General features: G+C 44.5%; 2 protein-coding genes across 3 annotated transcripts in view; both read right to left on the reverse strand.

Moving 5' to 3' along the window:
- Positions 1-40: 40 nt before the first annotated feature.
- LOC101161570 (NACHT and WD repeat domain-containing protein 2) lies at positions 41-10,033 on the reverse strand. Its single transcript, XM_011482834.3, has 10 exons — positions 9,869-10,033; positions 9,703-9,791; positions 9,018-9,125; positions 7,631-7,816; positions 7,374-7,512; positions 7,004-7,137; positions 6,497-6,847; positions 6,312-6,413; positions 4,959-5,631; positions 41-4,051 (listed from the first exon to the last, which is right to left on the reverse strand). The coding sequence occupies exons 1-10, from the start codon at positions 9,948-9,950 to the stop codon at positions 972-974; spliced, it is 4,944 nt and encodes a 1,647-aa protein (XP_011481136.1). The 5' UTR covers positions 9,951-10,033; the 3' UTR covers positions 41-971.
- Positions 10,034-10,136: 103 nt separating this feature from the next.
- The window catches only part of fchsd2 (FCH and double SH3 domains 2), a 62,780-nt gene continuing 58,557 nt past the window's right edge, over positions 10,137-14,359 (reverse strand). For both annotated transcript variants that reach the window (XM_011482766.3, XM_004075794.4), the window contains one exon: positions 10,137-12,817. In XM_011482766.3, coding sequence (XP_011481068.1) covers positions 12,725-12,817 — 93 coding nt within the window. In that variant the 3' untranslated portion in view covers positions 10,137-12,724. The remainder of the gene's footprint in view (positions 12,818-14,359) is intronic.

Genomic DNA, 14,359 nt, shown 5'->3' on the forward strand with positions numbered 1-14,359 from the left:
TGACACTTCAAAAGTGACTATGAAAAGGCAGGTAATGTTGTATTTCTGAGCAGAATTTTCAATGAAAGTCTTGTTAGGAGAAGCTCAGGGAAAAAAAACAGAACCGAAAGTTCCAAAGGTTAAAAGGTTCTGGATCACAGACACTAAATGGAACAATTAAGTACCTGAGGGACACATTATACGGGTGAGTCATCCCAAATAACCATTCATATCATATTTCATACAAGGATTTCTGAGACCCCCATCTCATTAGCATGATCCAAACTTTCCTTAAAAAACGATTGTAAAGAACAGGAATCTGCAACCTGAAGCTCCGGAGCCACATGTGGTTCTTTTACTCCTCTGGTGGCTCTTTAATTAAAGAAAAAGAACATTTTTAATTTTAAAACTAGGTGTGAAGTAAAAAGTAAGTGAGTAATAAAGTAAATATAAAGTAACTCAAACTTTATTCAACAGTTGAAGGACAGAATGTATCACTTCAAGTGGCTCCTGACTACAGTACCCATAATGCTCCAATATACCATCAAGCAGTTCAGCTTCATTGTTTTCCTCAAGTCAAACTAAAACATTATGATTGACTTTTAAGCACCGTGTTCCACAGAAAATCAATTGAAGGTCATTGAAGGTGCACTAAATTACAAGGCGGTTTTTCTATTTTTGAAAAAAAAAAGCAGAGATTTTAAGTCATGGTCTTAAAATACAGTAAGGGTCACTTCATTAGCTCTGAGTAGAGTTACACATATTTTACAGAGATGCATCACAAATGGTAAAATGAACTTTTTATTTTTTTAAACACTGCTGACATTACACCACTTATTTTCTGCATTTTATTTATGCAATATATTTCCCTTATATTATAAATATATACCTTATATTTATCAGGTTACAAAAAAGTTACACTAAAATATGCATTTACAAATAGAAATAGAACATGTGAGCCTCTTTGTGTGTTGAAACATATCAATTCTAAATCACACAATTTGAGGCCAATTCACGTTAGGTTTGGCTTGAGGAAACCAGCTGAGAGGATCCTCAAAGGGGCAGAAGTTCTCTTTCCAATGGCCTTTTGAATCCTCTGTGCCTCTGAGCAAGGCTTCCTCATCATTAGTGGAATCTAAAATGGAGTACAGACCTACAGATCCATCCTCAAATCCCACGAAAACCCTTTTCTGATCACAGACAAGCAGAGTGGAGGGGTTTTCAGACAGCTGCACACTTCCCATCTGCTCTCCGTCTGAAAGCCGTGTGACTGTGAGGACAGGTCGGTTGTGGTGGTGACAGGTGCAGCTTTCCTCCAGGCTGCGGGGGCTGCTTATGTATGCAACGTACGATCCGGTTTGGTCCAAGCAGGCTTTAATGACGATTCCTTCAGCTTTAAATGAGCACAGTCTGACCCGGGACAGATCTAGAAGGTTTATTTGGTCACCACAAGTGGACAACAGCGCAAAGCTCCCATCAGATGACATCTGGAAGTCTCCTGGATCACAGTAAAACATAGGTGGTAGCTCAAAGTGCTGGCACACAGTCTCCTCTGACACCTTCCAGGTGTACACTGCCCCCAAGGCAGCCATTACAACCACAAAGTCTGGATGCTCCGTCAGTGTGTGGAAAGCTACAACCTCAGACGGCTCCATGCAGGAGAAACGCTTACTGATCAAGCCCGACCACAAGCTGGCAGCCAGCAGGTCCCCGCGGTGCAGACCGATGAGGAAGGTTCCATCAGGCAGCACCTGGGCGTCAGAGAGGTGCAGGTGAATGCTGCACACGATGCTTCCTTGTGCTACCTTCCAAACATGAGAGAGTCCTTGTTCAGAAATGCTCACGCCAAAGTTACTGTTGGGTGTAATGAGGAGATCTGTAGCTCTGCAGCCGCCGATCCGGACCACATTCTGACCCGATTCTGTGTCCCAGACGTAGATCTCCCCAGCTGACAGCGACACGAGCTTCAAGCTGTTGGGAGACAGCTGTAATTTTTCCACAGCGCCATCGTGGAGGAAGCTGTCGCGTGGGTGTCCTGGGTCTAAGCTCCACCTCCACACTACGCGTGAACCATCGGACGTGTAAAAACACTTTCCTGCTTTTTCCGCCACAACTTCTTTCACTCCAGATCTCATTTTTGGAGTGGTTCCTGCTGCATCGATCATCCCAGAGTCCCAGATTGTCAAGCCGCCACTCTGAGAGACACAGATGGTTTCTGAGAGCGTTCTGAGGAGCAACAGCGGTGGCCTGTTTGTCTCCAAGGAGAGGACACACTGCCCAGAGCTGATCTTCCACACCAATACCAAGCTGCAGTTCCGTAACACGGCTGAGAAGAGGTGTCCATCCTGACTCAGCATCGCCTGTGTGAAGACTCTCGTCTTTGGCGCTGAGAACTTCTCCAACAGTTCCCAGCTGTCCGAACCCCAAAGGGTCACCTGCTTCGCCCCACACACCAGAAGCAAGCTGATGTCCTCCACATAATCTGTGTTGAGGATGTCAGATTCATTATGACTGTTTTTCTCTCTGACAAGTCTGAATGTCTGTTCTTTCGCTGCAACATCCCATAATGCGATGTTCCCAGTCCTGGCAAGGCACGCCATTTCCTGCTGCTCTTCTCTGAAGATCATCAACATGATGGCGCTGCGTTTCCAGTGGGAACAAGAGCCCAGCAGGGTCCCGGTTTGGATGTCAAACGCAGACATGGTGCCATCTTCTTGTCCACAGAACAGGTGAAAGCTGTGGGTGGAGAACGCCACGTAGGTGACAGCGCTCCAACACTGGAAATGAGCTACGATCCTACCGCAAACATCAAACACACCGACAAAATTTTCGTTTTCCCACCACCAACCTAACTTCTCCTGGTGTGCAATAAAACCTCCGACTCTTTTTGATGCTCCTCCGGATCTGAGAGGGTCTTCGACCTCCTTGAGCTCCTCTGAATCGGTCAAGTCCCACACAAAGAGCCTGCTGCCCTCAGCTGACAGCAGCAGGAACCGGCCACTGCTTCTCACTCCAGTAAACTTCACCTCCTGCTGATCACAGCTCAGGGAAATCCTGAGTCTGACGAATCTGGAGCTTCTCCAGATCCAAGCAAAACCGTCCTCCATGGTCTGTGCTACGGTTCCACATCTTGTAGCAGCAGACTCAGTGACACGCGTCTCATGCGGTCTATCGTCTACGCCCTGAAGGGCAGGAACGGAGTGGAGACAAGGCCAGAGAAGGATATCTAACCCTCTTCCTCTCTGCCATTTTTCTTCTCTAATGTCTCGGATGTAACCCCCAAGGGTGGGAAACCCCCCCCAAAAAGGCAGGAGGTTCGTTTCCATGACTGTAGGTAGCTGGGGGGGGGATCTCTGCAGTAAGCAGGCGGATGACCTCAGCATGTTTGCAAGGAGCCGTCTTTCCCTTAAGAAATGAAAGCTGGAGGGGCTTCTGTCAGACTCCAACATGGAGATCAGATCTCCCAGACGTCCAGCTTGAAGCATCGCCTGGTGAAAACTGAAAGACATCAACAGCTCAGCTTCCAGCTCCGCCCACCTGCCACTTTGTTGCAAGTGATGCGGCAGCTCTATGATTTTTCTCACATTCACCCAACTCTCGTTTGCTGGAGAACCAAAGAGGAACGGCTGGTTGTCCTTATTTAGTCCTCGACCTCCGACCCTCCATCCCCTGAAGGAGTCTGCCATCTCTGAATGAATCTTCCTCTTCACCTCAACATCCAGATACTTTTTGGACACCACCAGACCGAAGTGTCGGCTCACCCAGAACAGAACCCGTGTACCGCCTACTGATCTTTTAAGAAGAAAGCTCCAGAAATCCAAAAGCAGCTTTTCCGTGTCGACCTGTGTGACCTTTGGCCTAAAAACAGAGTCTTCCTCTTCTTCCTCAGCCAGAGAGGCATTGGAGAGCAGATCGGCGAGTTCAGCCTCCGAGAGCCCGGATTTAGAGAGGGTGAGGAAAGACGTAGCACGAGCCACGAGGGCGGAGCCATGTTTGAGTTCCAGGTGATCCAAGAGCGCAGAAATGGAGGAATGAACGCCATCTGGAAGAAAGGACTCGTTTACCTCTGAGTCTGAGAAGAAAAACGGAGAGAAGGACATCAGTTTAACAGACGGGTTCATATCTGCCTTCACAGTCCTGGAAAAGTAACAGTAACTTACTGTTAATATATTTGTTACTGAGTAATAAATATATTACTCAGTGTATTTATTGAACTGTACCATTAAAAGTAACCCTTTTCAAAAAAGTAGTCTAAGTGTAGTACAAGTATATGTAGTCTAAACTAAAAGTGAGGCAATATACTTGAAGTTATATTTTAAACTTAAAATGTTTCAATTTAGGTCTATCCTTGCTAGACTTATACTCAAGTATATTTAACAAAGTAAACTTCAAGTGTACTACTTTTTGCTAGGAGAAATCATCCCCTTTTTTGGTTACAGAAGATGCTTGGGCTTTAAGGATGTGTTGATATGGAACTAGTTTAAAAATATGGATTTATTGTAAATAAAAGATTTAATTCTTCAACTTTAGCAAAGACCAGATGATCCTCAGAGACTAGCAGAGAAATAAAAGTGAAATCAACCACAAAAAAGAAAAAAAGAACAAACGTTTTTGGTTGATCCAATGTATACAGATATTGAGTGACTTCACCCCTCTGGCGTTCCAAATAGGAAGTACCCGCTGCTCCGATACCTTTTTTAACATGTTCTTGATAATCCTCTTTTTTTCAGGATTTTTCTATCTGTAGTTACCGTAATAAGTTAATAAAAGTAGGTGGAGCCTGCTGGCCCCCACATCCAACAGTCAAAACGTTTGACAGATTTTGTATAGCCCGAATTGAAGTGGTAGGGGTTTGGCCGTCCAACAAGCTAAAATAATGACTCAGACTGACTGACCAAATGATCTTTACCAATTGTCTGGTTCCAACTTGGCCATATTGTGAAAAAAAAGGTGACAGCTTCATTAGGCGTCCGTCTTACCTGAGCTCCACCCAGCGGCGTGCACATGCAGCAGCCTGGTGTAGAGCGGCAGGCGGCAGGAAGTGAGCGCCTCGTTTATCAGAGCTTGTTGTCCAGATGTAACCCTCCTCCCTGAACCTCCTAGCAGGAACGTCAGCATCTTCCTGCACTGTTTGGTGTCTGCTGATCCCATCTCCACACACAAGAACCCTGACTCTTCTTCTGACACATGGTGAGGAAGACCTCCCACATGGGAGTACTGCTGCTTGATTGTGTTCAGGAGGTGAGGTTGGTTAGAAGAAACTGTGATGATGAGTTTGACCCCACAGGGGAGGGGGGAGGGGAGGTTCCTGACTATCTGAACACCAACGCTGTTCTCCAGTTGATCCAAACCCTCGAGCAGAAGGATAAGAGGCCGTTTGGTGCACGGAAGGAGAGTTAGGAGGGATGCAAGATGCTGTTGGAGCTCAGAGAGATTCATTAAGCCTAAACTGGATCGTCTTGGATAACGGAAGGACGTGACTGTGGGGTTTGGGCAAAAGCTGGTGTCCGTATCTGCAGGAACCTGGTGGTCATACTCTGCAGTGATCTGAAGACACAAACTGGTGAGCAGGCGTTCTGGAGAAGCGTCCACTGACATGCTGCAGAAATAACTGAGCCCCACAGGATCAGCATCTGCCAGCCAAGACTTCAGCTGTAAGAACAGAGAGTACCGTAGGTTTGGATCATCATCTCAAGCAACGCACATACCGGGTATGTGTCACGCATTCAAGGACACACTTAGAAGCGTGTTCTTGAACTCACATTTAACCCAAGGTTTTCACATTGGAGAAGCAGGTAGGAACTTATTCCTTTTTCTCTTTTTCTACTGTTTACTAGCTTGATGTCTTGATGACTTGATGTCATGTAATTCTGGCACAAATCACATTTATTAATTTATCCTCTGATGATCTCGTTTGATATTACAACTAATTGGAACAAAAAAGACTTTAGTTTCACTTTTTTTCCCCTAGAAAGTAAAAAGTTAATTAACATAAATTCTGTTTCTTTACAGAGTTTTTTTATCTTGGGATATTCCAACCTAGAAAAACCAACAATGTATTAAAATAATATGACCACGAAGATTAAATAATATTTCTGTCTTTTATGAAACACCATCCCCTCATTTATCACCTGATTGAGGTCTCGGTCAGGTTTTTGATCAATGTGGAGCATTTACCGTCAAAGATTCTCCCCTGATCAAGTGTTATGTGTTGGCTTTTTTTTTTGGGTTTGTTGTATTATTTTTTAATTTTTGTTTATTCAGTTTTCTGTCAAATCTATTCTTAGTGCTGACGGCTGTTAAGGTCTTTCATTGGGTTAACATTCCATTACCTGATGAGCGCAATGAGCCAGCAGCACCTTCTTCCCTGTGCAAGGTCCTCCAACAACCACTAGTGGGCAGTGTTGATCCTTCTGCTGCACATAAGCTCTGACCTGAAACAACGGAGATTGAAGTCCAGACTGCAGACCCAACAGAACTCTACAGTGTAATCAGAAAAACTGGAGATCCTCCTGACCTTTTCTTCCTGTGGTTGAATGATGTCATAAAACTCAGACAGGATGCTGCACAGATGCACCTGCTCAGCCCGCTCTTCCTTTAAAGAACCAACATTTTGGATAACCCCTCCAGAACCCGACAGGTTTGAGCGACCGATTAACGAGACAAGGTCTGCGTACACCTGCTGGCTCAGGGAGTCAGCGTAGGCTCGCCTCCTGGCTGTGGTGTAACCATGGCGACGGTCACACTCAGTGGTGAAGGTATAAACTAGAAGGTGGCAGGAGGTGACAAGAGCAGGCAGGTAATCGTCACACATCTCTGATAGGAATTGGTCATGGGTGGGATCAGAGATCTCTGCCTGAAGGTTCAGCTGAAGACAAAAAAAAACGTTTTTGGCAAAATCAAATTGAAATAAATCTTTAAAAACATTTTGTTGAAGAGATCTAGTATTTTGTTTTTATTTTATTTTGTTAAACTTTTCTTTGTTCAAATGTTCACAGATTTCTGTAAAAATGCAGCTTTTTACCTCCAAGTCTGTCAGCAGCTGGTTGGACATGTCCTTCCTGGCATTGAGGACCTTGTGGACGTAAACCACACAGCGGTTGGTGACGTCCTCAACTGTGGGGTTCGCCAAAGCAAATCGCACATCTTTATCAAGGACTGGGGAACAAATTAAAAACACAGGGGAGAATTCAGTTTGTCATCATCTCAGGACGCTCCAGCTCCAGATCTGCGTGTCTTTCTCCATCTTGCAGAGAAGTATTTTGTATCCAACTGAAGGAGATATTAAATGTGTCACTGGAAGAACAGTTTGGGAGGTTTGCATGCATTTGCAACAGAACTGTAACACTTTCTGACCACAGGCTAGATCAGCGGACACAAGACAGATGATTTACCTGAAGTGTGGAAACTACGGGCTCTCTCTGGGCTCAAAAGACCTCTGCAGACACTCAGAGTCACTGCTGCCTGAAGCATCTTCCTTAGCTCTTCTTCATTCTTCCTCTTCTTCTCTGTTTCCTCCTTTCCGTCTGACTCCTGAGCAAAAAAAATTTCAGAAAACTGCATCCCACTAATACAAGTCTTTCTTCATCGCAAATGTGAGTCAAGATCAAAAATGTTAACTTCTGAATAGAATAAAGTTTGCTAACTTCACCAGAAAACTGGAGGAGGACCTCCGACAGAAGGATGCGGGGATGATGTTCTCGTCCCTCTGGTAGGCCTTTTCCAGTTCCAGGGTGCTGATTCCCGCCCGCTGGCTCTCCTGCAACAGCAGCTGGAACTCCGACACCTGCACCTGGGCGGGCAGACAGCTGGCGCCATACTGATGTCCCACCAGAGCCTAGAGCGCCACCATGTGGACACAGAAGGAACGTCAGAACGAGTTCTTTTCTGTTCTTTTCATTTTTTCGTGCAGAATTTGTGCCAGATAGCAGATGATTCTGTTTAACCCTTGTGCTATCCTAGGTACTTTAACGTTGGGAGTTTGGTCATCTAGACCCACTAGACAGTGCGCTGAACCTTTTTTCTTGAATGATTTGTGATCTTCACTGGTGTCCATGGATTACATGAAATCTTTCCACCTTTATCCACCTTTGTCTTGGTAGGGAGAACACGTCAATGTAAGGGTGGGGTCATCTAAGATAGCACAAGGGTTAAGGGGCTTCTGGTATATTTTATGACTTTAAACAAATATATATTTTTTTTAATTTTTATGTGGCAGCAATAATAGCGTTTTTTTAAATCAATCTTTAAAGATCCACTCAGATGAAAATTGTGTTTTTCTTTTTTTTAACATGTTCTTGTGACGTAGAAAATTTGCTGGACGGGCCACAAGTTCCCTGCTCCGCTCCATTCCGATGCATCCACTTGCAGACAAATGGATCCATGTTCGTCTTTGTTTTCCTCGTCTAAGCTGGAATCTAGTTCCAAACTGTACAGCTGGATAGCTCCAATATTGCTCCCCATTTTTGTTGTGTTGGTAATGTTAAGTTGGGGGTGTGAGGGGCTGTAAGCTAGCATGAGAGCATGTAAATGGATAGCTCTCAGTAATGGAAAGAGGAGAGGGTGAACTATGAAAATCCTGAACCACAACTATGAGGTGAATTTCTAATGAACCCCTGCCGCTCTGCAGAGACTATGTCCTAGAAAACGACACAGGATTTTTGATTTTGGCTAAAAATCATGATTAAAAGACCACTGGGAACAATTTTCCAAAAATCAAAATTCTTGGAGTGGGACTTTGAAGAAATGTTTTAGAGTTTAAACCACTGATTTGTCTTTGCTGAAATTGGAAACAGGCTTCATGCAAGCACTCCTACGAAAACTCTGGAAGACAATAATTTATGTGACTGGGTTGAAATCTGTGCACTGATGGACTAAAAACTAAAACCTAAAAAAACGTTTGAATGAATCACTAGTTATTATGGCTGATGTTCTTTGTCAGTACTTCAGGACTGGCTGCTGCCGTCAGTGTGTGCAATGTTCACTGCAGGCCTCAGTGCAGACTGATCCATCATGGGGGGTGGGGTGGGGGTATTTACCAGCAAATAGGGCCCGGCTGAGCTCTCTCTGCACTCTGTAATCAACCGCTGTCTGGTGTTTTCATCTGGCCAACGACGAGGATCACTGGACTCAAATGGATCTATCACCTGCAAAGCACACACCTGTGACTGGAGAGCCACTAACAGACAGCAGGGAGGTGGATGCGTGACACACCAGGTTTTTATAGCCATTAATCGCTGGAAGGCTGTGATGATACACTGCTCTGTCTGCGACCAACTGTGTTGATGTGAGGAACACACAAAAACAAACACACAAGTCAGGTGGTTGACTTCCCGCTGCTCCTCCTCTTCACTGTCGGATCTAATTAGCAGAAGTTGAGCAGAGGTGATCGCACCATGACAAGAGTGGCTTCAACCTGGAAGTGTGAAACAATCAAGGACGGATGTACAAACACAGAGAGACAACACAACTTTGAGTGCTGCCGCAAATTTAGCAGATCAAAAATCTGATTAAAATTCAAAACCTTCTAGATATGCAGTGAATTTAGTAATTATGCAGAGATTATATATTCTGTTTTGTTGGTGGAAAGATGTACAATTAGATGATCAGGGTAAGAAACATGAAGAAGTGGTCAAATCTGCTTCTTCTCCAGTCGAAGAATCGCCACATTTTCCAGAGCTGAACTCTCAGCAGGTGAACAGGGGTGTCCCTTTGATGACTCACTCTGACATCCAGGCCCAGCGAGCGTCTGCAGTATCTTCTGAACCTGGGGAACACGTCCTGTCTGAGCGCCTGGCGCTCCGTCCTGCTGTCTGACAAACACAGTTTAGGAAGGAGACTCAGAGTCTTGAGGATCCTGACGGAGACTCACACTGCGCAGCTACCATACCTTCTGGGTTGGAGCATAGGTAGATTTTCACACAGGAAGAGCTGAAGGGTCCTGGGAAGCAGTCTTTTCCTTCGGTGTGCATGTCTAAACAGAAAAAGAAAAACCAGAGGAGACCTTCTGCAGGAGCAGCTTCTCCTCAGAGGAACTGCTTCTGGTTCTGCTCAGGAAGCTGCAGTCAGAGGATGTTTATGGACTTCTCCTGATCACGCCCAAGAGGGGCTGGGGTCAAATCTACACCTCCTTCAGCTCAGAAGACGAGAACACCACCTTCATCATATTTTTTTATTAACATTTTTACACAATAAATACAAACTTCAGTTATTGTACAGCTGATATGACACTCAGGAAGGCCTGTTCTCATTTCAGTCAGCAGTGTGTGAGAAGAGAAGAAGGCCGAATGTTCCCGCTCTGAATCATAAAAAATACACGTATAGAAAACATAGAAACCAAATCATTGAACACGTCAGCAGATCCAGAAGGTTAGTGGAGGGAAACCTGGAAGCAGGAACGATGTGAGTGACAGCAGCACGGACGCCGATGGATTTAAGCTCCACACTTCACTTCTTTTTTTCATCAGGGTCACAGGAAGCTAGAAAAACATCATTTCAAAATAAAGGAGGTTAAAGTTTTCAGGTATTGATCCAGCAACAGCAGGATGAGACGTTCTACCGAACTTCTGTCAAGGTTAGTATTTAGTGAATACTGTCTCTGCAGTCACAAAACAATGACATTTATACTGTTACTGATAGGGTTCTTATATCTTTGGGGATTTGTTATTTTGTACTAAGTTTAAATATACTTTTTTTCATTTCTGAAGCACAGTTTATTGTTTAAGATTGTTTTAAGCAGTGTTAACTTTCTTTGTTGCTTTCAACAACTTCATATAGCGCAATAAAAAAACAACTCCTATTTTTAGCTAAAAGTGTGATTTATTCAGAGCGAACACAGAGCTCTAAAATAGAGCTGATGTGAAAAGACACTGGGAGGAATCCAGAATAGATGAGTAAAATAAATTAAACATCACATCTCAATTCAAAATTCTTCTGTTTTTATTTTTATTTTTTTATAAAATTCAGAAAATTTTAAAGCCTCGACAATTTTCTTTCCATGTCTTTGGAGGTTTTTAAATATCAATGCCACTAAATCTGCTCGTTTATAAAGTCAGTATAGAATAAAAACAACAATATTTCTGTATTTGTAGCTACATTGATTTGTCAGTTTTCTCTATCCATGCAGATACCACATGAGGTTACAATGACCTTTAGGGGAGGGTACAAATAAATAAATAAAAGTGCTACTTTTGTCATATAGGTAAAGACCCAAAGGCTTAAAGTGTACATGAAGGAGAGATTCTGTTTTACTTGAAGGAAAGTCACAGGTTTGTACTTTGCTGCATTTGAACGTCACTCGCTGGTCACCTGCTGCCTTTGCTGTGGGTTCAAATCATCGACTGTATTTGAGAACTGGACTGAGTGACTCCTCCCTGGGGTTTTAAACAAAATGTGCCCAAATCGCGCATCCATTAACAGTGGATTGAAAGTTAAATCAGGTTGAACTTTGACCAATCAGGGACTCAGATCTGGTAGTAACTAGGGGTGTTAACGATTAATCGGCTTATCCAACCAGATCAATCTGTCTGCGACAAGTTATTTATTGAGTGGAATTCAAGAATTATAACTTAGTTTCAAAAAGATAAATATCGATTATATTGACATTGAAAAATGGCATTTGGATTGAGGGATGGTAGATTTATTTTACTTTTATGTAAAAACAACCATAAAGGCAACTGAAGGACTTCAATTGGTCGGAGCGGAGAGTGAACCATTTTCTATGCATGACGTCACACTCACTCAGTCCAGTTCTCAAATATGGTCAATGGTCAAAACAGGGAAAACGGCTGGAAAATGGGCGATGACAGAAAGCCCCCACCAACGTGATGCATGGCACGGCCACAAAGACACGAGTTCACCGGGTTTCAGTGGAGCTGTTCTCATCACTTCAAAATAAAGTAAACCACCTTTCCAATCAGCCACACAGAAGAAAATGTACGTCTGTGTGGTTCAGGACTCAGTGGGGACGGACCTGAAGAAACACAGATTCACCGCAGGGATGAGACCAGATGAAGGTTAAAGCAGATCAGAGGATCCAGCCTCCGTCTGCTCTTTAGTTTTCTTTTTTTAAACTCTTCTCATTTCCTTTCATCGGTTTGTCCTTCCTCCTACACAAACTTCAAACTTTGCGCTGAGTTGAACATTCCTATGACAACAGTAATGTACTGTACTAATAATACACAATACATACATTTGATGATGATGATAATGACTATATATGGTGTAGGCTTTCTCTGTTTACTACCTTTAAACACTTTTGAGCCCCCAACACTCGTAAAGCATCGTCTCAGAAAATCCAACACCAATCCGATTTCCTCCACACAAACTCGTGTTTCCGGAGAATCTTTGACCACACTTTGAAACCTTGTTTGACGCTCTTGAGCTAAAACATCAAATTTACTGCTTTACTTTCCGTCTACTGAGTTTAACGACACACAAAACCTTTCGGAACCCTCTTTCGGAACCCTCTTCCTGTTGCAGCAGGTCTACTTCCTGTCTGTCAGGTCTGAGGTTGGAGCGGAAGAACAGAAAAGGTGGAGCAGAGAGGTGGGGGCGCTGCTTCCTTTCCTTAGAGAGCGGAGGTTCTATTATCCCATATCTCTGCTCATGTTATTATCTTGAGATTGAGATCGCCGCCGAGCGTCTGGAGGAATCAAACCGCTTCCAATCCGCTCTACGCCTGCTTTCCTCCTGCTTTCAGGTCCGGGGGTGTCTCCAGTTCTTTTAGGGCAGCTGTCGCTCCTCGTCACACAAGCGTAATCTCCACCTCCTCTGTTTTGTCGCTCTTCTCCTGGTGTCGGCGGGGGTGTTGTTTGGGTGGGGGAGGAGCTGCTCGTACCTGAGGAAAACAAACAAACAAACAAACAGCATTAAGATGTAAAATTTTTGCTTTCTTTCTCTTTCCATTTGTGCATTTATTTCTTATTATTCTTTTTAGAAGGAACAAATGACATCCCTTCTTTAGTTTTCAGATTATTTTTAAACTAAATCACATACACATTGAGGAACGTTGGACGGTGAAGAATGTTATAAATAAACATAGCAAACAAAGCAATTCTAAAAGTTATAGTCAAAACCCATCCAGCAAACAAATACAGAGGCTCTTTTCTCTGCTTTGTTTGATGCCTTCTTTGAATTCTGCACGCAGATCTTACTGTAACATTAAGAAAAGATGTTGCATATTTACAGTAAAGCAGAAAGGTATTGATTTGTGGTTTGTTCCTCTTAAAAAGCTTAGTTTGGTCTGTAGAAGAGACACTAACTGTGAGGCAGAATGTAAAAAAGAATCTACGAGGCAACATTGTTTGATTTTTAAAAACTGTAAATGTATAATGGAGCAGAAAAATTAACAAAAGTTCACCTTAATACTTAGTACTTAATACAGTAACCCTGCTTGATCAAAGGTTCTTCCATTTTCTAATAATTACTCCAACAGCTGATCTGTTCTCTCCAAGCTGCTGCTTACTGTAGATTGGTTCATCCCAGTCTTGTTGCAATCTAAAAATCTTGATCCTTTATTTGCACCTTAGACATGTAATGCCATTGATAGTGGGGGGGGGGGGGGGGGTGCTTGGGCATCACTGTCAGCAAGCAGCGGATGTCCTTTAGCGCCCTACCTGCCAATTTTAACTGCACCGCAGACATTTAGGGCCCCTTGGTTGGGAGGATGATGGGATATCACTGTGAGTAATCAGGAGATGTCCCCTCAGTGCCCTACCCGCCAATTTTAACTGCACCCCCATAGTACACACACCATTTAACCCTCAAAATATACACTCCAACATAAACACACAAACATGCACACACACGTCCTCACAAAACACACACACATGCATTTCACAAGGAAGGTGGGACCTCGGACCACCTGTCCCCTACCCCATCCCTGGTAGGGGGTACTGGGCCCTTGGCAACGGCGACCAAGTGCCGTGGAACACATCACATCTGAGCCGGGGGGTGTCCGTGTCCCTGTGGTGTGGGTTCTGGTCCTTGCCCCTGAGCGCTGGGCCTCTGCAAATTTCCAACTGTGGGCAAGCCTGGTCGGGCCATGTTTACAACACTTCTTGTGAACCCCCTCTTTTCCTGGGTGCCCTCCCCCTGGGCGGGAACAGCTGGCCCCTGCCTTGCTCCTCCCTGGACCAACCGTGGGACGGGTGGGTGGCTGCCTGGAGCGCGGGCCGGGTCTCCCTTTGGGGGTCCTGGCTTGTACCCGGGGTTGGGGCAGGGGGATGCACAGAACTCCTGGGTGGTGATGAGGTGCTCTTCAGGGGCTGTGGGCGCTCTTCTGGTGCGGTGCCCTGCGCTGGGCCCTCCCGGCGCAGGGGGGGGGGTTGCTCTCCTGGTTGGGCTGGAGCTGCACTCTTTGTCCCCCCATGCCTCCCTG

This window comes from Oryzias latipes, chromosome 13 (assembly GCF_002234675.1).
Source record: "Oryzias latipes chromosome 13, ASM223467v1".
Taxonomy (NCBI): Eukaryota; Metazoa; Chordata; class Actinopteri; order Beloniformes; family Adrianichthyidae; genus Oryzias; species Oryzias latipes.

Excerpts from the sequence above, each read along its gene's own strand:
- LOC101161570 (XM_011482834.3), bottom strand. The coding sequence starts at position 9,950 with ATGCACACCGAAGGAAAAGACTGCTTCCCAGGACCCTTCAGCTCTTCC. Across the intron at positions 9,126-9,702 it reads CGCTGGGCCTGGATGTCAGA|GTGATAGATCCATTTGAGTC; the intron begins GTGAGTCATCAA and ends TGTGCTTTGCAG. Across the intron at positions 6,848-7,003 it reads AGCTGCTGACAGACTTGGAG|CTGAACCTTCAGGCAGAGAT; the intron begins GTAAAAAGCTGC and ends TTTTGTCTTCAG.